This window comes from Scyliorhinus canicula, chromosome 8, assembly GCF_902713615.1.
Source record: "Scyliorhinus canicula chromosome 8, sScyCan1.1, whole genome shotgun sequence".
Lineage (NCBI taxonomy): Eukaryota > Metazoa > Chordata > Chondrichthyes > Carcharhiniformes > Scyliorhinidae > Scyliorhinus > Scyliorhinus canicula.
Genome location: NC_052153.1, coordinates 49,891,317 through 49,918,103, shown reverse-complemented (window position 1 = coordinate 49,918,103; position 26,787 = coordinate 49,891,317). Strand labels below are relative to the sequence as shown.

Here is a 26,787-nt window from a genome sequence, read left to right as displayed (position 1 = left end):
CAGAGAGGCATTTGACCGGAGCTATTTCTTTGTTGTGTTGGAGAGGTTTGGGATTGGGCCTACGTTTGTGACCGTGAGTCACATTGTTATGTAGGGAACCGAAGGCGAGTGTGCCCATGAACAAGATGAATTCAGGGCACTTTCAGTTACATAGGGGGATGCAGTAGAGGTGCCCCATATCTCCCCTCCTGTCTGCGCTGGCAATACAGCCCCTTGCCATTGCGTTTAAGAGCAGTAGCTTGGTGCAGTTTGATTAATACAGCTGAAAATGGGTTTATCACATCAAAGTGTCAATTCACCACCTGTAAGTAACCCAGGTTACTGACGATGACCTGTAACGAAATATGTAGCACCATTTGCGAGTTCCAATTGGGGCATATTGTCAGTTTCTCAACAAGTTAAAAAAAAATTGGCATTCAGGAGTTAAACTTTAGAGTTTTCTGGAAGGCCTGTAAATTAGATTCCAGTGGCGATGATTTCACCTTGGTGGGGAGGCGGGGGGGAGTGGGGGGGGGGGGGGGGGGGGGGGGCAGAGATGGCGGGCGAGGGTAACCTGTTTTGTGGATGGGACTGACTTTTACCATGATGCTTTTTAACCTAGTGTTAAGGCCTTAAAACTCAGTTTGATCCGAACATAATTTGTGATTTATAATTGCGTGGTTAATGCCAGTTTTGGGTGAATTGTGCCAATAAATTGCAACCAAGCACAATCTATACCCTTATATTTTTGACCTGCATGTAGGAATTAGGGCGGAATTCTCCTAAAAAAGGATGTGGAGTGCGATCTTCCGGCCCTGTTACACTTGCACTCAAGTGAAACGAGGCTGGTGATTAGCAGACGAGGCTAAAAGCGGGAACCACGCCAGGCGTCAAACAGGTTGCAATGGAACCGGCCTGCTCCGTAGGCGAATTCGGAATCACGCCATAGCATGGTGAGAAACCAATTACCACCACTTAAGCTCCATTTCCATACAGTTAAGGAGAGCCACCCCTTATCCAATGGCCTCCCGTCAGTCATCAGCCTCCTCAGCAAGTGCCCACGCTGGCACTGACTGATACTCCTTTCTAAAAGCGTGAACCTGACAGAAGGGCTTCTGTGGGGAGCTGAGGAGGGGAGTAGCAATCTTTGTTCACAGGCAAAGAGACGGGGGCGCTGGTCTTGCCACCCTAGTGCTCGCCGGGGATGGAGGGGGTGCTCCTTCACAGGGGTAGGCCCCCATGGGAGGGTGGGTGGAGGCGCTGGGAGACAACTGGGGTGGCAATCATTCGCACCACCACCGGGCCAACCCTTGGATCCCAAGCCCATTCCGGGGCAACCCTTGGATCCCAAGCCCATTCCGGGGCAACCCTTGTCCCTACCGTCTGCCCCCCGATCACCCATAACCCCCACCGACTGCTGAGGCCTCTGGCTGTGCAGCTGAAGGCAATCGCTAATAGGGAATTGGCAATCGCGGGTAAGTGAGCACTTGACACATACCAAGTGGATTCCCGTGGGTGGGCGGTCATGCAGCATGTGGGGGTCATTGCCGAGCATTCCGATCGCACCTTGATGCTTGGACACTGCAGGAGGCAGCACCGCACACGCTGCAGCCATCATCCGAACACCCAGGGGAGGGGGACACAGCTCCGGGGACATGTCCACAGCTGGAGAGTGGGTGGGTGCTACGGTGAGGGGGGCTCACCTGGAGAGATGGACAAAGGGTCCGGGGGTCAGCCCGCATTGCTGAAGAAAGTGACAGAGGCATCATAATGGTTGTGCAAAATATTGTTTAATGTTCTGTACAATACCCCATTTCCGAGCGTGCCGCCCCCCCCAACCACCCTGGCCCCCAGCCACAGCCCCTCCCCACCTCTACTTAACCCCTCCCCCTACCCCAGTGCCCTCAGTGATGCTCAACGTGCCTGGCCCTCCTAGCTCTACCACTACGTCTTAGTGTTTCCCTGGGGTGCACATCAGAGGTAGAGGCAGCCAGCTGCTTACCTCGTCCTGTGGCCTTCGATGCCTTTGGCGGGTGCCCTCTGGGTTCTCTGGGGCTGGAGGACCCCGGCGCACTCATTGATGGCACGTGCACAGCCGTGCCACCCTGTCCCGTGGTCTGACCCCGAGACGCGGCCTCATCAAGGGGGTTAAACTCGGGAGTGCTGGTGGCCACCATTGCCACCCCATGGGATGGATCCGAGTAGGCACTCAGTGCCCTCTCCTCCCGGTCAGTGCCCATAAGGCCCTGGGTTCACCTTGGATGGAGGGTCAGCTGGTTTGGGCCCCGGCTGCCCCTGCATCATCTGGCTCTGCCAGCCCTGGCGGTTCCCCATAGTCCGCATCATCGTGTCGACTCCCTCGGCGATGCTCCTCAGTGACTGTGACACATCCCCCCCAGTGACCGCGCCATGCTGTGCAGTGCCTTAACCATGCCCACCTGCGACTGGGACAAGCTCCGTAACGCCATTCCCATCTGAGAGCGGGACATATCCCACAGAGCCCCATCAAGATCGGCCTGGTACTGGGTCACATCCCCCAGTGAGGCGGACATTCTGCCGAGACCCTCAGCCATGGCCGTCACCGACTGCGCGACATCTTGGACACCTTCACTCATGGTGCCGACATTGTGCACCATGGTCTCCACTGCTGTCACCATCCCAGCAGTGCTGGCCTTGGTGCCACTCATTGCTGGCACCACCTCCTGCGCCCTTAGCGGGGTTCTGGGATCCAGCAGCCCTGCGACTGCTGTCTGGCCTGGGAGTTCCTGCCTCCACCAGATCTAAAGCACCAGCAGTGTGGTGCTCACCAGATTGTGCCCCTGAAGCCTGACCACTAACATTTCCCACCAAGGTGTATCTGCGCTGGCGGGGGGCGGGGATGACAGCTGTGCCGCGACTATAACAGTTGCATCCTCGGAGCTCTCCTCCGAGGTCTCCACGGAGTCAGGAGAGGGGGCCGCCCGGGTTGGGCCAGAGCCATCGGCTGGAGGACCTGCTAGAGAATGAACATGTGGTCAGTGGGAGGGATGGGTCAGTCAGTAAGCCAATCAGTACTCACGTTTGACAGATCCTCCAGGTGGAGCCCAGTGGTTCCTCACCTCTGTAGCACCCGCCACCCTCCGTGTGAGTGTCCGCCCTGTCCTTGGCCACGGCAGTCACCTCCAGGGCCCGCTCCTCGAAGGAGGTGAGGAATCTCAAGTCCGGCACCCCACCACCCATCTGGGCCCTCTCCCGCCGATTCTGGGAGAGCTTTTCCTGAGGGGACACAGAGAGGGCATCGTTAGCCACAGGGGTTGATCACAGTTGGATAGGAGGTGGGGGTTTGCAGGGAGGATTGGGATGGGATGGGGGGAGGGTTGGAGGGGTGGGTGAAGGGGGAGGGGTACGGAGAGAGGGTTGGGTGTCACCTGCGGAGTGTTCCCTTGGGAGGTTGAGGAGTGGGATGTTGATGTCTACTCACTCTGGTTGCCCGGTCCAGGTCGTTGACCTTGTTCCGGCACTGAAGACCAGTCCTCCTGGTCACATTGCCCGAGCGGAATGCTGCTGCCACCTCATCCCTGGCAGCACTGGCTGCCTTGTAGCTCACCCTCCAGGACCCTCGGGGGAACAGGACATCCCTCCCAGCCTTCACCGTTTCCAGGCGCCTCCCCAGGTCAGCAACCTTGAATCTCGGGGCCGGTCTCCTTGGGCCCACCCTTCTCGGCAGCACCAGACTACCCTCCACCAATTGCTAGCATCAGGCCCTCCCCCAATCGCTGGTACCAGCGTTTCCCCTCCCCCCCCCCCAGGTGAGTGACACCCCACTAGAGGGTCACCAAAGGCCTTGCTCCGCCCCATCATGTCCCACCCCTTCATGTGCCAACCTGGTAACCTGGCAGTGTAAACCTACAGTGCCAGCACAGCACCTTGGAAGTGCCAACTTGGCAGTGCCAACCTGCCAGTTTGCCAGGGGGAAGTGCCCTATACCATGTCCCTGACCACCCAGGGGCTACAATGGCCTCTGAACCTCCTGGAATAGTCATCACTCTGCTGTCCATTTGTGGAGACCAGTAGCGATGTGCGCTGGCGCCCCGTTTAGTGCAAATGTACTAAAATGATTCCTCTTTTTATTTTAAATTTAGAGTACCCAATTCATTTTTTCCAATTAAGGGGCAATGTAGCGTGGCCAAACCACGTACCCTGCACATCTTTGGGTTGTGGAGAAAAAGCCCACACAAACACGGGGAGAATGTGCAAACTCCACACGGACAGTGACCCAGAGCCGGGATCGAACCTGGGACCTCAGCGCTGTGAGGCTGCAGGGCTAACCCACTGCACCACCATGCTGCCTCTGATTCTTCTTCTTGAGTTCTGCCGGAAGACAGCCCCTTGGTGATTATTCACAAACCATTTTATTTTACTATGGGCAGGGTGTGAAGGCAGACCCTGAGGTTACCTCAGCTGGAAGCCTGGAGACTGAACGCCGTGCTGATGGTATTAATCTAATCCCCACCTCCCCCCACCAAAATGATCCGCATTACTGAAAGTTACTGAGTCATGTTGTCTGATGGAGTGCTTTCTAGATTGTTGGAAGAAGTAAATATAAAAATTACAAAGACATGAGTCACAATTTTCAATCCTCTTTGGATATGCCATTAGTCGGATGATTGGAAATCAGTGATGGGGAAGTTATTGGAAAGCATGGGCTGTACTCTCTATTCTGGTGACTAAGTGCTGCTGCCACAGCAGAATCACTCCTGGTCTCTGCTGACACTAGGAGCAGCAACCAAGAGTGTTTCCTTTCCTTTTCCATCCAAATTAATGCGTGGAGGAATGTTTGAATCCCAGCATTGGGCCACCCTGTCACACACCCAATGAACCCCCCCTCCCCAGCAGAGCCCCCCTAACATAGACCCCCCAACAGAGACCCCCAACAGAGACCCCCAATTGAGACCCCCAACAGATACCCCCAACAGAGACCCCCAATTGAGATTCCTGACAGAGAGCCCCAACAGAGACCCCCAACAGAGACCCCCGACAGAGACCCCCAACAGAGACCCCAACAGAGACACCCGACAGAGATCCCCGACAGAGACCCCCAACAGAGACCCCGACAGAGACCCACAACAGAGACTCCCGACAGAGACCCCAACAGAGATCCCCAACAGAGACCCCGACAGAGACACCCGACAGAGACCCCCTGACAGAGACCCCGACAGAGACCCTAACAGAGACCCCTGACAGAGACCCCGACAGAGACCCACAACAGAGACCCTAACAGAGACTCCTGACAGAGACCCCTGACAGAGATCCGCAACAGAGACCCCGACAGAGACCCACAACAGAGACCCTAACAGAGACCCCTGACAGAGACCCCCGACAGAGACCCACAACAGAGACCCTAACAGAGACCCCTGACAGAGACCCCAACAGAGACCCCCAACAGAGATCCCCAACAGAGATCCCCGACAGAGACCCCGACAGAGACCCACAGCAGAGACCCTAACAGAGACCCCCAACAGAGATTCCTGACAGAGACGCCCTGACAGAGACCCCCTGACAGAGACACCCTGATAGAGACCCCCTGACAGAGACGCCCTGACAGAGACCCCCCGATAGAGACCCCTGACAGAGATCCGCAACAGAGACCCCGACAGAGACCCACAACAGAGACCCTAACAGAGACCCCCAACAGAGATTCCTGACAGAGACGCCCTGACAGAGACACCCTGACAGAGACACCCTGATAGAGATCCTGACAGAGACGCCCTGACAGAGACCCCCCGATAGAGACCCCTGACAGAGACGCCCTGACAGAGACCCCCCGATAGAGACCCCCTGATAGACCCCCGACAGAGACCCCCGATAGAGATTCCTGACAGAGACCCCAACAGAGACCCCAACAGAGACCCCCAACAGATCCCCCCAACAGAGACCCCCTGACAGACCCCCTGACAGAGATCCGCAACAGAGACACCGACAGAGACCCACAACAGAGACCCTAACAGAGACCCCTGACAGAGACCCCTGAAAGAGACCCCCTGACAGAGACCCCCTGACAGAGACCCCCAACAGAGACCCCCAACAGAGATTCCAGACAGAGACTCCCTGACAGAGACCCCCTGACAGAGACCCCCCGATAGAGACCCCCTGACAGACCCCTGACAGAGACCCCCCAACAGAGACCCTCCAACAGAGATTCCTGACAGAGACGCCCTGACAGAGACCCCCTGACAGAGACACCCTGATAGAGACCCCCTGACAGAGACCCCCTGACAGAGACCCCCCGATAGAGACCCCTGACAGAGACGCCCTGACAGAGACCCCCCGATAGAGACCCCCTGACAGACCCCCGACAGAGAACCCCGATAGAGATTCCTGACAGAGACCCCAACAGAGACCCCGACAGAGACCCCCAACAGATCCCCCCAACAGAGACCCCTGACAGAGATCCGCAACAGAGACACCGACAGAGACCCACAACAGAGACCCTAACAGAGGCCCCTGACAGAGACCCCTGACAGAGACCCCCAACAGAGACCCCCAACAGAGATTCCTGACAGAGACGCCCTGACAGAGACCCCCTGACAGAGACCCCCAACAGAGACCCCCCAACAGAGACCCCCAACAGAGATTCCTGACAGAGACCCCCTGACAGAGACCCCCCAACAGAGACCCCCAACAGAGACCCCCCGACAGAGACCCCTGACAGACCCCCCGACAGAGACCCCCGACAGAGATTCCTGACAGAGACCCCAACAGATCCCCCCAACAGAGACCCCCTGACTGAGACCCCCCGACAGAGATCCGCAACAGAGACCCCGACAGAGACCCCTGACAGAGACCCCCCGACAGGGACCCCCGACAGAGATCCCCAACAGAGACCCCCGACAGAGACCCCCTGACTGAGACCCCCTGATAGAGACCCCCTGACAGAGACCCCCTGACAGAGACCCCGCCAGAGACCCCCTGACAGAGACGCCCTGACAGAGACCCCCCTGACAGAGACCCCCTGACTGAGACCCCCGACAGAGAACCCCGATAGAGATTCCTGACAGAGACCCCAACAGAGACCCCGACAGAGACCCCCAACAGATCCCCCCAACAGAGACCCCTGACAGAGATCCGCAACAGAGACACCGACAGAGACCCACAACAGAGACCCTAACAGAGGCCCCTGACAGAGACCCCTGACAGAGACCCCCAACAGAGACCCCCAACAGAGATTCCTGACAGAGACGCCCTGACAGAGACCCCCTGACAGAGACCCCCAACAGAGACCCCCCAACAGAGACCCCCAACAGAGATTCCTGACAGAGACCCCCTGACAGAGACCCCCCAACAGAGACCCCCAACAGAGACCCCCCCGACAGAGACCCCTGACAGACCCCCCGACAGAGACCCCCGACAGAGATTCCTGACAGAGACCCCAACAGATCCCCCCAACAGAGACCCCCTGACTGAGACCCCCCGACAGAGATCCGCAACAGAGACCCCGACAGAGACCCCTGACAGAGACCCCCCGACAGAGACCCCCCGACAGAGATCCCCAACAGAGACCCCCGACAGAGACCCCCTGACAGAGACCCCCTGATAGAGACCCCCTGACAGAGACCCCCTGACAGAGACCCCGCCAGAGACCCCCTGACAGAGACGCCCTGACAGAGACCCCCCTGACAGAGACCCCCTGACTGAGACCCCCGACAGAGACCCCCTGACAGAGACCCCCTGACAGAGACCCCCCGACAGAGACCCCCGACAGAGACCCCCTGACAGAGACCCCGACAGAGACCCCCGACAGAGACCCCCGACAGAGACCCCGACAGAGATCCCCTGACAGAGAGCCCCTGACAGAGAGCCCCTGACAGAGACCCCCTGACAGAGACCCCGACAGAGAACCCCTGACAGAGCCACCCCAACAGAGACCCCCTGACAGAGACACCCTGACAGAGACCCCCTGACAGAAACCCCCTGACAGAGCCCCCCCAACAGAGACCCCCTGACTGAGACCCCCTGACAGAGACCCCCTGACAGAGACCCCCGACAGAGACCCCTGACAGAGACCCCCTGACAGAGGCCCCCGACAGAGACCCCCGACAGAGACCCCCTGACAGAGACCCCCGACAGAGACCCCCGACATAGGCCCCCGACAGAGACCCCCTGACAGAGACTCCCCGACAGAGACCCCCCCCGACAGAGACCCCCTAACAGAGACCCCCTGACTGAGACCCCCGACAGAGACCCCCTGACAGAGACCCCCTGACAGAGACCCCCTGACAGAGACCCCCCGACAGAGACCCCCGACAGAGACCCCGACAGAGACCCCCTGACAGAGAGCCCCCGACAGAGACCCCCGACAGAGACCCCGACAGAGACCCCCTGACAGAGAGCCCCTGACAGAGAGCCCCTGACAGAGACCCCCTGACAGAGACCCCGACAGAGACCCCCTGACAGAGACGCCCTGACAGAGACCCCGGCAGAGACCCCCTGACAGAGACCCCCTGACAGAGACCCCCTGACAGAGACCCCCTGACAGAGACGCCCTGACAGAGACCCCCGACAGAGACCCCCAACAGAGACTACTCTGCTTGGCTCCCATTTGGGCCGAGCTTTTATACACAGTGTCCATTGCTCAGCTGATGGGGCCCCCACTCCTTAGTGGGGAAGCTTGTATTTGACGAGTCACACGGGAAAACTAATTGGTCAGACTCCTTGGTCTCGTGCGGGTTATAACATCCCTCTCCCCAAAATCCGAAGGTGGAGTAGGAGGGTTCTTGCTCTTTTTTGCCCGCAGCTGCGCATCATGCCCTCCTGGATCTGGATCAGGCGGTGTATACCTAGATGGCGAATGGCGCTTCCTCGCTGACCAGACCGTCATGATTGGATCAACACTGGTGCCTGCAGTGCCTGGTCAGTTTGGCGTCAGAAACTTTAGATGTCTGAATCTCCATATTGGAGTCAGAACCTTGGCCTCCTTCATTTCTGCATCGGGTCCCCCCTTGGGGATACGCCTTCGAAGCTGCAGGTGCTGGGATTGTCTGAATTGAAGCTGGCTCCTCCGGATGGGTTTTTCACATAACCGGCCTTCTGTTGCAGAGACAATCTAGATGCCTCCTCATTTCTCGGTCCTGTACCCAAACCTGGTACAGGATCGTTCCTGTTTGTTGAACTACCATGCCTGAAACCAATTGGTACCATCACCAAAGTTCCTAATGTAGACTGTGTCACCTTGGATGAACTGGTATGTTTATGCCTGTTTGGCCAATGACCTTGTGCTCTTGACGCAACATATTTTCCTGCCAATATCTGGAAACACAAGACTGAGGCAGGTCCAAAGCCTGCGACCCATCAAAAGTTCTGCCGGTGCTGTGTCGGTTGCGGCATGTGGGGTGGTACGGTAACAAATCAAGAATCTGGCTAGGCATGTGTCAAGGGAGCTCGAGGTCTGCTTTTTCTATCCTTTCTTGAATATTTGCACCATTTGTGCAGGGGCTGGTTTAGCACACTGAGCTAAATTGCTGGCTTTTAAAGCAGGCCAGCAGCACGCTTCGATTCCTGTACCAGCCTCCCCGGACAGGCGCCGGAATGTGGCGACTAGGGGCTTTTCACAGTAACTTCATTGAAGCCTACTCGTGACAATAAGCAATTTTCATTTCATTTTTCATTTTTCATTACTCTTTGGGCTAACCCATTAGAAGCTGGGTGATACAGGGCTGTGTGAGTGTGTCACACTCTGTTAGTCTTCATAAAACCCCCAAACTATTAACTAGTAATTGCCGTGTCTTTGTCGGTGACTAACATTCACGGGATACCGTGTGCACTAAATGAGAGTCGCAGTTTCTCAATCATCGCCTTCAAAGTCGTGGACGATACCCTGTGGACCTTCAGCCATTTTGAATGCTCATTGATTATGATCAGAAACATGGAACCTTGAAAAGGGCCGGCAAAATCGGCGTGAAGCCGTATCCAAAGCGATGGAGGGATGACGAGTTTCTGCAGTTCCTGTCAAACATTACATTGTTGGGCCCATTGTTCCAACTCCGCATCCAGGCCCGGCCACCAGACATAACTGCGGGCGGGGATTTTCATTTTGGACACACCTGTGTGTCCGTCTGCTGGTCTTTCAGTATGTGCGGGAACACAACCCGAGTCTCCCAGAGGAGGATGCCATCTTCCACTCTGAACTCTGCTATTTTGGCAGTGGTAAAAGCCTGGGCAGTCCCTGAAACGAAAGAGAAAATGCTGGAAAATCTCAGCAAGTCTTGCAGCATCTGTACGGAGAGAAAAGAGCTAACGTTTCGAGTCCGATAACTCTGATGCTGGCTCCAGTATAGTACTATATGGTGAACTTCGGGCAATAAGTGTCCACTCATGTATTTGGCCACCATAACTGGCGACGTATCCAAGAAGCACAGCGCGGCTATGATTTCATCGGCTCTGGGGGACGTTGGCAGTCTCATTGGCAGCAGGAGTCTGCTCAACACATCCACATTTGGGATCTGCGAGCCAGACCAATGCCCCACCGAATACTCATACAGCACCAGTGAGAGGGCCCATCTCTGGATTCTGGCCGACACTATGAGTGGGGTGGCCTTATCCTTCTTGAAGATTCCCAACAGTGGCCTGTGGTCCATCAACACTGTGAAAGGACGCCCGAACACATAGTGATTAAACTTCTTGACTGCAATGTCCATGGCCAGACCTTCTTTCTCAATTTGCGCATAATTGCACTCTGCTGCACCCAGTGTACTGGAGGTGAATGTAACTGGCCACTCCTTAACATCGCCCATCCGATGTGAGAGCACTGCATCATAGAGCGAGGCATCGCACATGACTAGGAGTGGTTTGGTGGGACCATAGTGCGTCCGCATGCCGGATGTGGTCAGCTGCCATTTCTCGTCAGAACAAAAAAGGAAAATATTTAAAACAATGTTCAAGAGACTCCAGGAAAAATATATTACACTAAAAATCAAGAACAACCGAAGAACTAATGTGGCAACATGATGAATAAAAACACAGGGGAAAAATTAAGGGTATGAAAAGAGATATACACTAAGTATACGGACAGGGCGGCACGGTAGTACATGTGGATAGCGCTGTTGCTTCATAGCACCAGAGTCCCAATTCCCTGGTGGGTCACTGTCTGTGCGGAGTCTGCACGTTCTCCCCGTGTCTGCGTGGGTTTCCTCTGGGTGTTCCGGTTTCCTCCCACAGTCCAAAGACGTGCAGGTTAGGTGGATTGGCCATGATAAATTGCCCTTAGTGACCAAAAAGATTAGGAGGGGTTATTGGGTTACGGGGATAGGGTGGAAGTGAGGGCTTAAGTGGGTCGGTGCAGACTCGATGGGCCGAATGGCCTCCTTCTGCACTATATGTTCTATGTTGACAGCAATGGAGACCAGAACAAGAGAGAATAAGAAGAGATGTGGCAAATGGTAGAAGTAGAGCCATTAGGACGGCCAAGAGGAACTTTAAAATTAAATTATCGAGGAACATAAAACAAAATAGTAAACTCTTCTGTCGGCACATAAAGAAAAGAGGTAGTCAGGATCAGAAGATAGCCATGAAGGGATGGTCATGCTTGACAAAGTTACTGGAATTCTTTGAAGATGTAACTAGTACAGTTGACCAGGAAGGACTGATGGATGTGGTTTAATAGTAATCTTTATTAGTGTCACAAGTAGGCTTACATTAACATTGCAATTAAGTTACTGTGAAAAAGCCCCCAGTCTCCACACTTAGGCGCGTGTTTGGGTACACTGAGAGAGAATTCAGAATGTCCAATTCATCTAACCTGCATGGAATGGAACTAGGAAAACGAACCCCAGAAATGCCTGGGGTATGATAAATCGATGTTTTCAGTGTGATTCTCAATACCATTATGCTTTCAACTCTCCAACACATTATAATAGAGTGTTTTAAGCTAAACATGACATGGGAGAGTCAGAAGAGGAAAAAGATAGTGACCAGAAAGAAGGCATTGTCCTGTTAATCAGTAGTTTACGCCGGTAATGAGAGTATTGGTTGCAGAATCCTTCAATTGTGCTGTATTGGATAGTGGCTGCACATCTACTGTGTGTGGAATTGACTGGTTAAAATGTTACCTGGACTCCTTGAATGCTGAAAATCATAACAAGGTGAAGGAATTTGAAAGTTCCATAAGTTTCAGGTTTGGGGATGATAATACTCTGAAGTCGCGAAAAAGAGTGGTGATCCCTTGCAATATTGCCGGAGTGAATCATTTCATTAGCACGGATGTTGTATCAAGTGAGATACCTTTGCTTCTGAGCAGACCGTCGATGAAGAAAGGACACATGAAGCTGGATATGGAACAGGATAAGGCAACAGTTTCTGGAAAGACAGTGGACTTACAATTTACACAGTTGGGACACTATTGTATTCCATTACTGACAAATAATATTTAAGGTGCAGTTGTTGAGGGTGTGTTATTGGCAGCTGGGAATGGGACTTTAGCTGATAAAAAGCTTGTTCTATTAAAACTGCATAGGCAATTTGCGCATCCGTCTCCTCGGAGGCTGAAAAATTTATTAAAGGATGTAGGGGCAAGGGATGAAGTATATACTAAGCTGATAGAACAGGTTAGTGATTGCTGTGAGGTTTGTAGGAAGTACAGAAGGACATCATCACGACCGATAGTAACCTTACCTTTGGCCAGGGATTTTAACGACATTGTGGCCATGGACCTTAAGATCTGGGATAAAGCTAACAATATATTTATTTTGCATTTTGTAGATTTAGCAACCAGATTTAGTCAATCAACAATTGTACAAAGTAAAGAAAAGAGAGTAATCCTGGATCAGATTGTGGAAAAATGGATAGGGATAGGAATGGGCCCACCGGCAAAATTCCTTACAGCCAACGGGGAGAATTTGCTAATGATGAGTTTAGGGATCTGTGTGAAAACATAAATATCACAGTTATGAATATGGCTGCGGAAAGCCCAATTAGTAATGGTGTGTGTGGGGCAGCACGGTGGCGCAGTGGGTTAGCCCTGCTGCCTCACGGCGCCGAGGTCCCAGGTTCGATCCCGGCTCTGGGTCACTGTCCGTGTGGAGTTTACACATTCTCCCCGTGTCTGCGTGGGTTTCACCCCCACAACCCAAAGATGTGCAGGCTAGGTGGATTGGCCACGCTAAATTGCCCCTTAATTGGAAAAATTAATTGGGTACTCTAAATTTATTAAAAAAAAACTAAAAAAGTAATGGTGTGTGTGAAAGAAACCATGCAGTAATAGATGACGTGCTCCAGAATATTTTGGCAGATAGACCAAATTGCAAGTCAAATTCAGCCTCAGCATGGGCGGTACATGCAAAGAATTCGTTGCAGATAGTTGGGGGCTATAGCCCCCATCAATTAATGTTTGGTAGAAATCCTAAAATTCCATCCATTTTGGATGTTGAGCCTTTTGGGAAGGGACTACAATTAGCTCTGCCTTTTCTGAGCATTTAAATGCATTAAATGCAGTAGAAAAGCTTTTTTGGAAGCAAAAGTCTCTGAATAAATTTGCAGAGCTTTAAGGCATAGTGTACGACCATCAAATACCATTTTTTAGCAAGTAGTCATAGTATACTATAAGAGAGACACTTTTAATGAATGGAAAGGCCCAGGGAAGATCATATGCATACATGGCAACACAATTATTTTGCAACATGGCAATCAGACTGTTAGGGTACATTCATCAAGGATAATGGGTACAGATTACACATTTTCAAGTTTAGACACAGCAGACAGATATGATGAGGAACCAGGGTCATCTGGTACACAGGCGTTACAGACCTATGAGGACCAGTTAACTGATATAGACAGGGTTTCTGTGGAGGAACACAATACTTCTGATGAATTAGAACAGGCCATTTTTCCGAAAGGACAACTGCCAAACGGTGGTACAAAAGTGACATACTTGCCTGAAGGGTCTAGTCAATGGAAGGATGCAACTGTTATTAGTAGAGCAGGGAAGGCCACTGGAAAGTATAAACACTGGTTGAATGTACAGAATACAGAATACAGGGGAGGGTGTCAAGACAATGGATTGGGAACACAAAGTTCAAAAATGGAAGGCACAGAAACATAGTGCCAGTTCAGATAGTACATCGGATAGTGAACAGGTTCACAGGAAAAGGTTGAGAACTATTGAAAGGACATCCCACAGCAGAAGGGAAAGATCAAGCAGTAACAGTACAGAACGAGATACCAGGCGGGATAGGGGACATAGTTTGTCAAGGTCTCAAAACATGGGTAAGCCTATGAATGCTACTAGGAGTAGAAATCCACATGCAGGTGAGATTTTGGTGGCCTCCAATAAATAATTATTAAGAACTGCATAGTTGGAGTGAATTTGGGGTATGCACGGAAGTACCGGATAGTGGACGAAGAGCTCTATCCCACAGATGGATTTGCATGGAAAAGGTGCTTCCAGGTGGAACCTATATGGCAAAGGCCAGGCTTGTGCAAGGGGTTTGAAGAAAAACGTAGAAGATCAGGATTTAAGGGTAGATTCACCTACGGCAGGAAAGGTTATTTTAAATATCTTCATGGCTCTATTAGCCACAAAGGCATGGGAATGCAAATCAATAGATATAAAAGCTGCCTTTTTGCAGGGGCATCAGCTCCAGAGAGACATTTTTCTCTGTCCTCCTAAACAGGTAGCTAACACAGAAGAGGTACTCTGGAAGTTGAACAAATATGCTTATGGATTAAATGACGCATCTAGAGTCTGGTATTTTTCGGTAAGGTCAGTTTTGTTAGTTAGGCTGTTGCCAGTTTAAAGTAGATCCGGCAATGTTTTACTGGCACCATAAGGGAAATCTTTCTGGCATATTTATGATGCATGTCGATGATTTTTTGTGGGGTGGGACTGGTGATTTCGAAGCTATTGTAATCCCTGGGTTGAGGAAAGAATTCAGGATTGGAAGTCAGGCTTCCGGTGCATTTAAATATATTGGACTGGAAATCGGACAGGCTAAGTTAGGGGCAATTTTATGTCAAAAATCTTATTCGGAGAGCATCAGCCCAATAGCAATTAGTCGTAGTCGGGTTTCACAAAAATACACAGTGATTTCAAAGATGGAAACAGAGCAACTGCAAAGTTTCATTGGGCAACTGAATTGGTTAGGTATACAGACTAGACCGGACGTTAGTTTTGATATCTTAGAGTGAGTACAAAAATGAATGATCCTAAAGTGGAAGACATAATGAGAGCAAATAAAGTGTTGATCAAACTAAAAATACAGCAGTGTGTTTTGAGGTTTCCGGTTTTACATGATCTTAGGTACTTGAAACTCATAGTTTATAGTGATGCGTCCTATGCAGATTTATGTGATGGGGTTTCAAGCGCAGGAGGCTTTATAATTTTCCTTTTGGGGAACAATGGTAAATGTTGCCCTCTTGTGTGGGAAACAAAGAAAATAAGGAGAGTGGTCAAAAGCACTTTGGCTGCTGAGAGTTTAAGCCTTGTAGAGGCGGTGGATATGGCCTTTTATATATCTCAGATATTGACAGACATTTTGGGATTAGGGGATTTCTGTAATATACCCATTGAGTGTCACATGGGAAAATGTGCACGCTCCAAAACGTGTCACTGAGAAAAGGCTAAGAATAGACATTGCAAGTTTGAAGCAGATGTTGGATAGAGGGGAGATAGCAAAAATTAAATGGGTCAACAGTAACTATCAATTGTCCGACTGTTCACAGAAACCTTTGGATATTGTTAATGAAGGGCGCCTGTTTCTGTAACTGGGGGGAAATTGCGTGGGTTTTTGAGTTTCTTGAAATTTTGTTTTCACCAAATTATTTTTTTCTCCAAGGAAGGGGAGACTGTTAAGGAATGGGTTAAGAAACATTCCAATTAGATGTCTCATTGATCCAATAATTGGCCCTGATATGTTCAGAGGCTACAGGTGGCTTTGGAGGCATAATGATGTGATGATAGAGTTTGGTGCTGAGTGTGTTCAAAGAAAAATAAAGGTGTTTGGGAAAAGGAGCAGAGCTCTTGACTCTTTACTCAACAGCAGCCAGAGGCCAACAACTGTGCTACCGTGGTTTAAAGTTTCAGAAGGCTTTCCACAAGGTCTCACATAGCAGATTAACATGTGAAGTTAAAGTGCGTGGGATTGCTGGTTGTGTCTTGAGATGGATAGAAAGCTGGTTCACAAACAGGAAGCAAAAAATTGGATTAAATGGGTCCTTTTCCAATTGGCAGGCAGTGACTAGTGGGGTACCGCAGGGATTGTTCACATTATATATTAATGATTTGGACAAGGGAATTTGCAGATGATACAAAATTGGGTGGGAGGGTGAGCTGTGAGATGTTTCAGCGGGATATGGACAGGCTGAGTGAGTGGGCATATGCATAGCAAATGCAATATAATATGGGTAAATGTGAGATTATCGACTTTGGCAGCAAAAATAGGAAGGCAGATTATTATTTGAATGGGTACAAATTAAGAGAGGTAGATAGTCAGTGAGATCTTGGTGTCCTCGTTCATCAGTCTTGGAAAGTAAGTGCGCAGGTACAGCAGGCAGTAAAGAAGGCAAATGACTTTCGTAGCAAAAGGATTTCAGTTCAGGAAAAGGGGTGTTTTACTGCAATTGTTTTACTGCAATTGTATCGGGCATTGGTGAGGCCACACCTGGAGTATCGTGTACAGTTTTGGTATCCTTATCTGAGGAAGGGTGTTTTTGCTATGGAGGGAGTGCAACAAAGGTTTGCCAGGTTGAATCCTGGGGTAGCGGGATTGTCAGATGAGGAGAGACTAAGTTGGTTAGAATTATATTCATTGGCGTTTAGAAAAGTGAGAGGGGATCGCATAGAAACTTGTAAATTTCTAACAGGATTAGACAGGGTAGGTTCAGAAAGAATGTTCCCAATGGTGGAAGAGTCCAGAACTGGGGTCATAGTTTGAGGTTAAAGGGTAAAACTTTTAGTACTGAGGTATTTCTTCACCCAGAGAGTTGAGAATCTGTGGAATTAACTACCACAGAAAATAATTGAAGCCAAAACGTTGTGTAGTTTCAAGAAGGAAATCAATATAGCTCTTGCGGCTAAAGGAATCAAGGGATATAGGGGAAGGCGGGATCAGGGTATTAAACTTGATGATCAGCCATTATCATAATGAATGGCAGAGCAGGCTCGAAGGGCTGAATGGCCCCTCCTGCTTCTATTATCTATGTACGTTTCTATATATGTCAGTATAAAATCACAGGCAATGAGAAATGATTGGCAGAAACATTCAACAATTATTTTGCTTCAGTATTTACCAGGAAAACAGAGCAGTGGGATTTTTTTAATATTCTTTTATGGGATGTGGGCATCACTTGGCTAGGCCAGCAGTTGTTGCCCATCCCTAATTGTCCATGAGGAGGCAGTGGTGAGCTGCCTCCTTGAACTGTTGCAGTCCATCTGGTGGAGGCACACCCACATTGCCGTTAGAGAGGGAGTTCCTGGATTTTGACCCATTAACAGTGAAGGAACAGCGATATAGGCGGGAATTCCCCATCCGTTCACACTGCTGCATTGAATGGAGTTCTGGTCCCACTACAGTGAATGGAGTTCTGGTCCCACTGCAGTGAATGGAGTTCTGGTCCCACTGCAGTGAATGGAGTTCTGGTCCCACTGCAGTGAATGGAGTTCTGGTTCCACTACAGTGAATGGAGTTCTGGTCCCACTACAGTGAATGGAGTTCTGGTCCCACTACAGTGAATGGAGTTCTGGTCCCACTGCAGTGAATGGAGTTCTGGTCCCACTACAGTGAATGGAGTTCTGGTCCCACTACAGTGAATGGAGTTCTGGTCCCACTGCATTGAATGGAGTTCTGGTCCCACTACAGTGAATGGAGTTCTGGTCCCACTACAGTGAATGGAGTTCTGGCCCCACTGCATTGAATGGAGTTCTGGTCCCACTGCAGTGAATGGAGTTCTGGTCCCATTGCAGTGAATGGAGTTCTGGTCCCACTGCAGTGAATGGAGTTCTGGTCCCACTGCAGTGAATGGAGTTCTGGTCCCACTGCAGTGAATGGAGTTCTGGTCCCACTACAGTGAATGGAGTTCTGGTCCCACTGCAGTGAATGGAGTTCTGGCCCCACTACAGTGAATGGAGTTCTGGTCCCACTGCATTGAATGGAGTTCTGGTCCCACTGCAGTGAATGGAGTTCTGGTCCCACTGCAGTGAATGGAGTTCTGGTCCCATTGCATTGAATGGAGTTCTGGTCCCACTGCAGTGAATGGAGTTCTGGTCCCACTACAGTGAATGGAGTTCTGGTCCCATTGCATTGAATGGAGTTCTGGTCCCACTGCATTGAATGGAGTTTTGTCTGAGCACCAAATTCTCTGCTCTCGCTGACAGTGGTTATGGGGCGAACTCGGACCAGGGAGTCCTGGCTATAGTTCCAAGTAAGGCTGGTGTGAGGCTTGGAGGGGAACGTGCAGGTGGTGGTATTCCCATGTGTCTGCTGCATTGTCCTTCCAGATGATGATGGCCATGGGTTTGGAAAGTGCTGTCTCAGGAGCCTTGGGGAGTTTCTGCAGTACTACATCATACGATGAAATTAGAAGAGGAGAATGAATAAATAAACAATACTGGGCTAAATAGAGCACATTTGCCCAATTTAAAAGAAGCGATTGGGGGGGGGGGGGGGGGGGGGGGGGGGGGGGGGGGGGGATGGAGGGAGAGACAGCTGAGACATATTACACATTATAGACTTCCTACAATGCAGAAGGAGGCCATTCGGCCTATTGAGTCAGCATCGACCCATGTCCACTCTCCCATAACCTAACTGGAACATTCCTGTACTATGGCAGGAAACCATAGCTCCCGGAGGAAACCCACGCAGACACGGGTGGAATATGCAGATTCCACACAGCCAGTGACCCAAGGCTGGAATTGAACCTGGGTCCTTGGCACTGTGAGGCAGCAGTGCTGACCACTGTGCCACCATGCTGCCCTGTCATGTGAGAGTATCTTTAAGAAATGGATGTTTAAGCAATGTACCTTTAAGAAATGAAACAGCTCATATTACTGAAGTGATGTCGGAGTGTGGGTGGAGCTGGGTTTTTAGCTCAGCCATTTTGCAGTGTTTAGTTTAAGTTTGATAAAGAGCAGCTGAAAAGTGCCTGGCTAGTTTGCTGTGAGCTGTTTGAAAGGAAAAGCCAGTTTTGAAGAAAAAGAGCTTGGGGTGTGTCTGTGTTTGCAGTGAGCTGGATATGCCGTGATCTCTGCCAGGAAAGATTATCTCTGAATAATTTGGGTGATTTAAACTCATAATAGTAATGTCTTTAACCAGATGTGTTTCTGTTTAAAGGTGTTAAGTCTTTTGGAGGTTTGAAGGAACATTTTGAGGGATTATTTATTGTTGTATTATTTTCAGGGTTATCTTTGAAGTAAGGGGTGTTAAGGGATCCAGTGTTTATTTAAAAGGTTAAGTTGAATTCATGGAATAAGCATTGTTTTATGTTTAAAAACCCACGTGTCCATAATTGTAATTCCACACCTGGAGACCAAGCTGTGTGCTTCAAAAGCAACAATACATTAAAGGGAGAGGTTGGTTGAACTCCATGATACATTTTGGGGTTCTGAAAATGCCTCTCCCATAACAGCCCACATATTCAATGTGTTAGAAAAAGACAGTGTTAGAGGACTGATGGATAGCTAATAGGAGGGGGTGGAGGGCAGGATTTTCTGGCCATTCTCGCCAGCAGGAATCTTCCCGTTCCAGCGAAGGAGAACCCCCACTGCAGGTTTCCCGGTGGCGGGGGGGGGGGGGGGGGGGGGGGGATTCAATGGGGTGATCTAATAAGGCTCTTTAAAATTATGGAAGATTTTGATAGAGTAGGCTAAGAACGAATGTTTTCACCAGTGAAAATGAGCAAAACTGAAGGCCATCGCTACAAGACAGTCATCAAGAAATCACATTTTGAAGAAACGTCTGCTGGTTAAACCTTGGAACTCACTACCACAGGGGGAATGGTTGGAGTAAATAGTATAGATGTGTTTATGGGGAGGTGAAATAGGCATTTGAAAGAGAATGAAATAAAGAGTTACTCTGATTGAGTTAGAGGAAAGGAGGGGACTCTCGAGTGGTGCATCAACTGGCTGTGCCGAATGATCTGTTTTTGCATTGTATATGCCATGTAACAGCAGGGCCAAGCCAATTAAGTTATGAGGACAGAGTACTCAGACATAGCTAGTATTTCTTTGAGTATATAAAATTAAGGACTAATCTACTTGAGAAGTTTATGATGACTAAAGGACTTGACATGGCAGATGGAGCAAACTATTCATCTACTGGGGAGTGCAGAACAAGTGGATATAATTATGCTTAAAATTATTTATGGCTGATGTCAGGGAGCACTTTTTACAAACAAAAGTGATCAGAAATATCAGTCTCACTCCTGCAAAAAGCTGTTCAGGGTCATTTGAATATTTCAAAACTGAAATTGCTCATATTTTTGTGAGGGTATGATGGGATATAAAACGACAGTTGGTAAATGGAACATCGTGCCCTCATGCCCACATGTCCGTCCCTGGCCTACTGCAATGCTCGAGTGAAGCCGGGTGCAGGCTGGAAGAACAGCATCTCACCTTCTGGTTGGGCACATTGCAGCCCTCACAACAATGTTAAGTTCAGCAACTTTAGATTGTGACCTTACTCCTCCATCTTAAACCCCCTCCCTTATTAAACAAATCCATATATGTATTGCCTCAATGTAAAGCACCCCTCTCAAACCAGCCCCCCCCCCCCCCCCCGTCTTTTGTTCTTAAAGTTGCTGCATATTAGTTTCTACATTCTCCCTCCTTTCAGTTCTAAGAGTCCATGCACTCTAAGCATTAACTCTGTTTCTCTCCTGATAGATGCTGGCAGACCTTCTGAGTTTTTTCAGCACCCTCTGTTCTTGCTGGAGTTAAGATATAGATCAACCATGATCTAATCGCATAGTGGAACAGGGCGGAAGGGCTAAAGGTCTACTTTTCTTGCTAAGTGTACAAAGCCTACCATCACCAAGGTTGAAGATGGAACATTTGCCCCAATATTTTTTACCTCTGGTTGTAAAAGGCCCCTAGTTCTCAGTGGTTATTTCCTCTGCAGAGCTGACACCTCACCATTTACCGAGTGATTCACCTGTGGCTTTGCTCCATGGGCGAAGGGGTTAGGAAGAACCAAACAAGAAGCACAAGTGCCACTTTTAGAGCACCCAAAACATTGGGTGGACAAATCGAAATAAAATATGTCAGAAAAAAGCATCGCGTCTGATTTGAGTTTAATTTCTTCTTCTTTCAAGGCAAAGACAAAGATAATCTTTCCAACAAAATCAAAGTATTATGCCCAATGTCTACAAGACATCTGTGCCACAGAGTGGTGACCATTGTTACTGGGACCTGCTCCTGGCTGCTATCCAGCTGAACAGACCCAGGGAGCGGCTGTAAAACCTCCTGCATTTCTCCCCTTGCTCTTTTCTCTTTGTCTCCTGCCTGAGTTCATTGATTAAATGGGACCCACCGTCCGCCTCCGAGAGTCCACGGCTCCGGACCAAATAAGGCAGCTGGGGTGTGGGCGGGACCTGGGAGGAGGGAGGGGGGTTGCCGGCTGAGGGCGGGCCGCTATAAAAGGGGTGAGGCGTCGGCTGCCGCTATTGTTCGTGGATTGAGCGGCTGCGAGTGAGCGAGGTTGCCAGAGACACCGGGTAAGGCGCCGCCGCCCGCCCGCTCGCTACAGTGTCGGCGGCATCGTGGCCCGACCGCCGGGGAGGGGGAGGGTGCATCTGCTCCATTGATAAATTGTGGATATCCCGGCCGGGGGCGATCCAGCTGCAGCTCCCAACCTGCTCTGTCCCGCTGCCTTTGTCTGGGAAATTCCTGCATAGTCCGAACCGTTATGTGGGGGTAGAGGGCGGGTGAAGAACGTGGGGGTAGAGGTTGGGTGAAGAATGTGGGGGGATTGAAGAATGTGGGGGGGGGGGGGGGTGAAGAATGTGTGGGGGGGGGGTGAAGAATGGGGGGGGGTGAAGAATGGGGGGGTGAAGAATGTGGGGGGGATTGAAGAATGTGGGAGGTAGAGGGGTGAAGAATGTGGGGGGAGATTGAAGAATGTGGGGGGGGGTGAAGAATGTGGTGGTAGAGGGTGGGTGAAGAATGTGGGAGGGGGTGAAGAATGTGGTAGAGGGTGGGTTAAGAATGTGGGGGCAGGTGAAGATTGTGGGGGCAGGTGAAGAATGTGGGGGTGTGAAGAATGTGGAGGTAAAGGGCGGGTGAAGAATATGGGGGTAGAGGGTGGATGAAGAATGTGGGGGGTAGAGGATGGGTGTAGAATGTGGAGGGTGCAGAGTGGGTGTAGAATGTGGGGGGTACAGAGTTGGTGAAGAATGTGGGGGTGTAGAGGACAGCTAGAATGTGAGGGGTACAAGGTGGGTGAAGAATGTGGGGCAGGTGAAGAATGTGGGGGTAGAGGGTGGGTAAAGAATGTGGGGGGTAGAGGGCGGGTGTAGAATGTGGGGGGTAGAGGGCGGGTAAAGAATGTGGGGGGTAGAGGGTGGGTAAAGAATGTGGGGGGTAGAGGGCGGGTAAAGAATGTGGGGGGTAGAGGGCGGGTGTGGAATGTAAAGGGCAGATGAATGTGGAGGGTACAGGCTGGGTGAAGAATGTGGGGGTAGAGGGTGGGGGTGGAAGAGGGCAGGCGAAGAATGGGGGGAAGAGGGCGGACAAAGAATGGGGGGGGGAAGAGGGTGGCTGAAGAATGGGGGCAAGAGTGCAGACGAAGAATGTGGGTGGAAGATGGTGGGGAAAGAGGGCGGGTGAAGAATGCAGGGTAGATGATGGGTGAGTAATGTGGGGCTAGAGGGTGGATGAAGAATTGGGGCTAGAGGGTGGGTGAGTAATGTGGGGGTAGAGGGTGGGTGAGTAATGTGGGGGTAGAGGGTGGATGAAGAATTGGGGCTAGAGGGTGGGTGAAGAATGTGGGAGTAGAGGGCAGATGAAGGTGGGGGTAGTGGATGGGTGAAGAATGTGGGAGGTTAGAGGGCGGGTGAAGAATGCGGGGGTAGAGAGGGTGAAGAATGTGGCGGGGGCAGAGAAGGAGGGTGAAGAATGTGGCGGGGGCAGAGAAGGTGGGTGAAGAATGTGGCGGGGCAGAGAGGGTGGGTGAAGAATGTGGCGGGGCGAGTGCGGGCGAAGGATGTGGCGGGGCAGAGAAGGTGGGTGAAGAATGTGGCGGGGGCAGAGAAGGTGGGTGAAGAATGTGGCGGGGGCAGAGAAGGTGGGTGAAGAAGGTGGCGGGGCAGAGAGTGCGGGTGACGGATGTGGCGGGGCAGAGAAGGTGGGTGAAGAATGGCGGGGGCAGAGAGGGCGGGTGAAGGATGTGGCGGGGCAGAGAAGGTGGGTGAAGAATGTGGCGGGGCAGAGAGGGTGGGTGAAGAATGTGGTGGGGCAGAGAAGGTGGGTGAAGAAGGTGGCGGGGCAGAGAGGGTGGGTGAAGAATGTGGCGGGGCAGAGAAGGAGGGTGAAGAAGGTGGCGGGGCAGAGTGGGTGGGTGAAGAATGTGGCGGGGCAGAGAAGGTGGGTGAAGAAGGTGGCGGGGCAGAGAGGGTGGGTGAAGAATGTGGCGGGGCAGAGAGGGTGGGTGAAGAAGGTGGCGGGGCAGAGAAGGTGGGTGAAGAAGGTGGCGGGGCAGAGAGGGTGGGTGAAGAATGTGGCGGGGCAGAGAAGGTGGGTGAAGAAGGTGGTGGGGCAGAGAGGGTGGGTGAAGAATGTGGCGGGGGCAGAGAAGGAGGGTGAAGAAGGTGGCGGGGCAGAGTGGGTGGGTGAAGAATGTGGGGTGGTAGAAAGCGTGCGGTAAGGGATTGCAGTGATGGAGGGTGAATGGGGCTGGATGACTTGTGACCAAACATCGGCCTTTTTAGTGTTAAGTGATAAATACTTCACCACCATTGTAAATGTATGGTCTGGGGATAAATGTCACTATTTTCTACTGCATAGATTAACTGAAATGGAAGACAAACCAGACTTCAGGGAGGTTGCCTCCTTTGACAAGAGCAAGTTGAGGAAGACTGACACAGAAGTGAAAAATACTCTCCCAACTAAAGAAAGTAAGGAACCTGTTCAGGTCATCATTTTGCCCACTTCTTCTCAAAATTGATTGAAAGTTCTGATTTGAGTTTAATTTCTTTTTTCCAGCTATTGATCAGGAGAAGAAGGCGGAGAACAACTAGATTCATGGCCACTCCTGGCTAGAGTCACTCCGTCCATGGCTGGGAGAATCGCTTGAGTGCTTTTTTTCTGTGTTTTTTAAGAAACAAAATCCCCGATCTCTACTGTGAACTGAACTACTGACTGAAGTAAAGCATTGCCAAAGGGGGTCTCGGGGCTTCTGGTCCCCTGCTGAACCACATCTGTTGTGGTCCTCGTGCATTCCCCAATGCTGTAAAGGAAATGAATAATAAAAATTCAATTTGTGCAGAATGTGTGTTGCCTCTGCTTTGAACAAGGTTCTAGATGATATTTAAATTCACTAAATAGGAGCAGGTTGATGCTGAAATTGCAACTCCGCATTAGTTTTAATGTGGGTTTAGGTTACGGGATTAAAGTGACTTTGAAATATTAAATATCTATTGGATGCATTTGTTGACCACAGGCCCCTAAAGTTTCAGGAGGTGAGTTGTTGAGTGTTGTCCCAGTGACTGTGTTGCTCCCATCTCTTAGGATGTCAACCTCCTCGCAAACGGGGCATTATCTTAGCTAATTAATTCATCTAAACCTTTTAATGCTCAGGGCCTTCAAATTGTAAGTGGTGCGCTGCAGTGATCAGTTTCCTGTCTCTTTGCTTGCATTCTTGGATCTTGACTTCTAAAGTATCATTAAGCTTGGTTGATTAGAATCCATCTGCCTTTTAAGCAGTCGAGGGTTTGCCCTGTGAGTACTCAGAAACCACATTACTATGCTTTTAGAAGCTTCTTCAGTGGGGAGATGGATTTATTCTGCATGCGCTCTAATTTAACTTTGACTGTGCAGTGAAAATTGATTCTGCAATGTAAATAGAACATAGAACATTACAGTGCAGTACAGGCCCTTCGGCCCTCGATGTTGCGCCGACCTATGAAACCCCTCTAAAACCCATCTACACTATTCCCTTATCGTCCATATGCCTATCCAATGACAATTTGAATGCGTTTAGTGTTGGCGAGTCCACTAATGTTGCAGGCAGGGCATTCCACGCCCTTACTACTGTCTGAGTAAAGAATCTACCTCTGACATCTGTCCTATATCTATCTCCCCTCAATTTAAAGCTATGTCCCCTCGTGCTGGACATCACCATCCGAGGAAAAAGGCTCTCAATGTCCACCCTATCATCCTCCGATCATCTTGTATGCCTCAATTAAGTCACCTCTTAACCTTCTTCAGTCAAAGAACATTCCTTCACTTTTTGGACACCCAAGTTATTTTCATGAATTACAGTCAATCACGTTGTGACATCCATTTTCTGCTATTGGGGGCTGTGTACGACAAACCAAGAGACTCTCAAAACGTGTGGTTAAATTAGTATCTATTGCAGCAATACCACTTGAAATAGAATACTTTATTTAACAAATACCTTTCAACGGAATCAAAACTGCAGGGAATAGAAATAAAAGACCTTGAAACTTGATTTGGTCATTGAAAGTGGGAACATTTGAGATGAAAAGGCAGGATTAAAGATCAATATAATTTGAGGAATTAGCACTTTCCTTGAAATCTACCTATTGTAATTTCAGCATCATCAAAGAAGACCACTTTCTAGCTGCTAACCTTGTTCCATGAAAGTGCTCAATTAAGATGCAAGTTTCATAGAAACATAATTGGTGTGGTGACATGCTCATTGGGGTTGCATTGAGGGTTATAGGCTATTACCATCTTTGTCTATAGAAGTTAGCGCTGATGTATTTTAATTCACCTGACAGCATTTCTGAAACTTGGTTTTGTTCAAATCTGGTGAATCTTCATTCTTAGCACAAGAATATCTTTTTCAAATAAGTTGCATTAAATAATTGTTGTCATTTTGCCGCACTTGACTAATTCAATTACCTCATCCAGCCCTTTCATGTCACCTTCATTCCTTCTGACTACGCCGGGCCATCTTTATCCTGCTCTTGTTATCTCCCATCAATCCCATCCCTCATGGAAACGGTCTTTCCAGCCAAGGTAGATGTTGGGTTCCCCTAACCTTAGGCGTTTGATCTGAACCTGCTGTCACTGTTGCCATTAGCTGTTGGCAGCTGTAAATGAGTCAGTCCTCTGCGTACCTCACATGCCTTCCAGTGTACTTCGGGTCGGCATGGTAGTATCATAGAATTGATTATCATAGAATTTACAGTGCAGAAGGAGGCCATTCGGCCCATTGAGTCTGCACCGGCCCTTGGAAAGAACACCCTACCCAAGCCCACACCCCCACCCTATCCCCATAACCCAGTAACCCCACCCAACACTAAGGGCAATTTTGGACACTAAGGCCAATTTATCGTGGCCAGTCCACCTAACCTGCACATCTTTGGACTGTGGCCGGAAACCGGAGCACCCGGAGGAAACCCACGCACACACGGGGAGGATTTGCAGACTCCGCACAGTACAGTGTTTAGTACAGTGGTTAGCACTGTTGCTTCAGAGCACCAGGGTCCCAGGTTCGATTCCAGCTGAGGTCACTGTACACATTCTCCCCGTGTTGCATGGGTTTCGGTTTCCTCCCACAAGTCCCAAAAATGTGCTGATTAGGTGAATTGGACATTCTGAATTATCCCTCAGTGCACCCGAATAGGTGCCGGAGTGTGGCAACTAGGGGATTTTCACAGTAA

At 50.2% G+C, this 26,787-nt stretch overlaps 1 protein-coding gene across 1 annotated transcript; it reads left to right on the top strand.

The window, feature by feature from the left end:
* Nucleotides 1-21,544: 21,544 nt before the first annotated feature.
* On the top strand, nucleotides 21,545-24,424 carry LOC119970235 (thymosin beta-10). The gene is made up of 3 exons (XM_038804513.1): nucleotides 21,545-21,654; nucleotides 23,942-24,051; nucleotides 24,140-24,424. Exons 2-3 carry the CDS (start codon nucleotides 23,952-23,954, stop codon nucleotides 24,172-24,174), a joined length of 135 nt encoding a protein of 44 aa, XP_038660441.1. The 5' UTR covers nucleotides 21,545-21,654; nucleotides 23,942-23,951; the 3' UTR covers nucleotides 24,175-24,424.
* The last annotated feature ends 2,363 nt before the right edge of the window (nucleotides 24,425-26,787 follow it).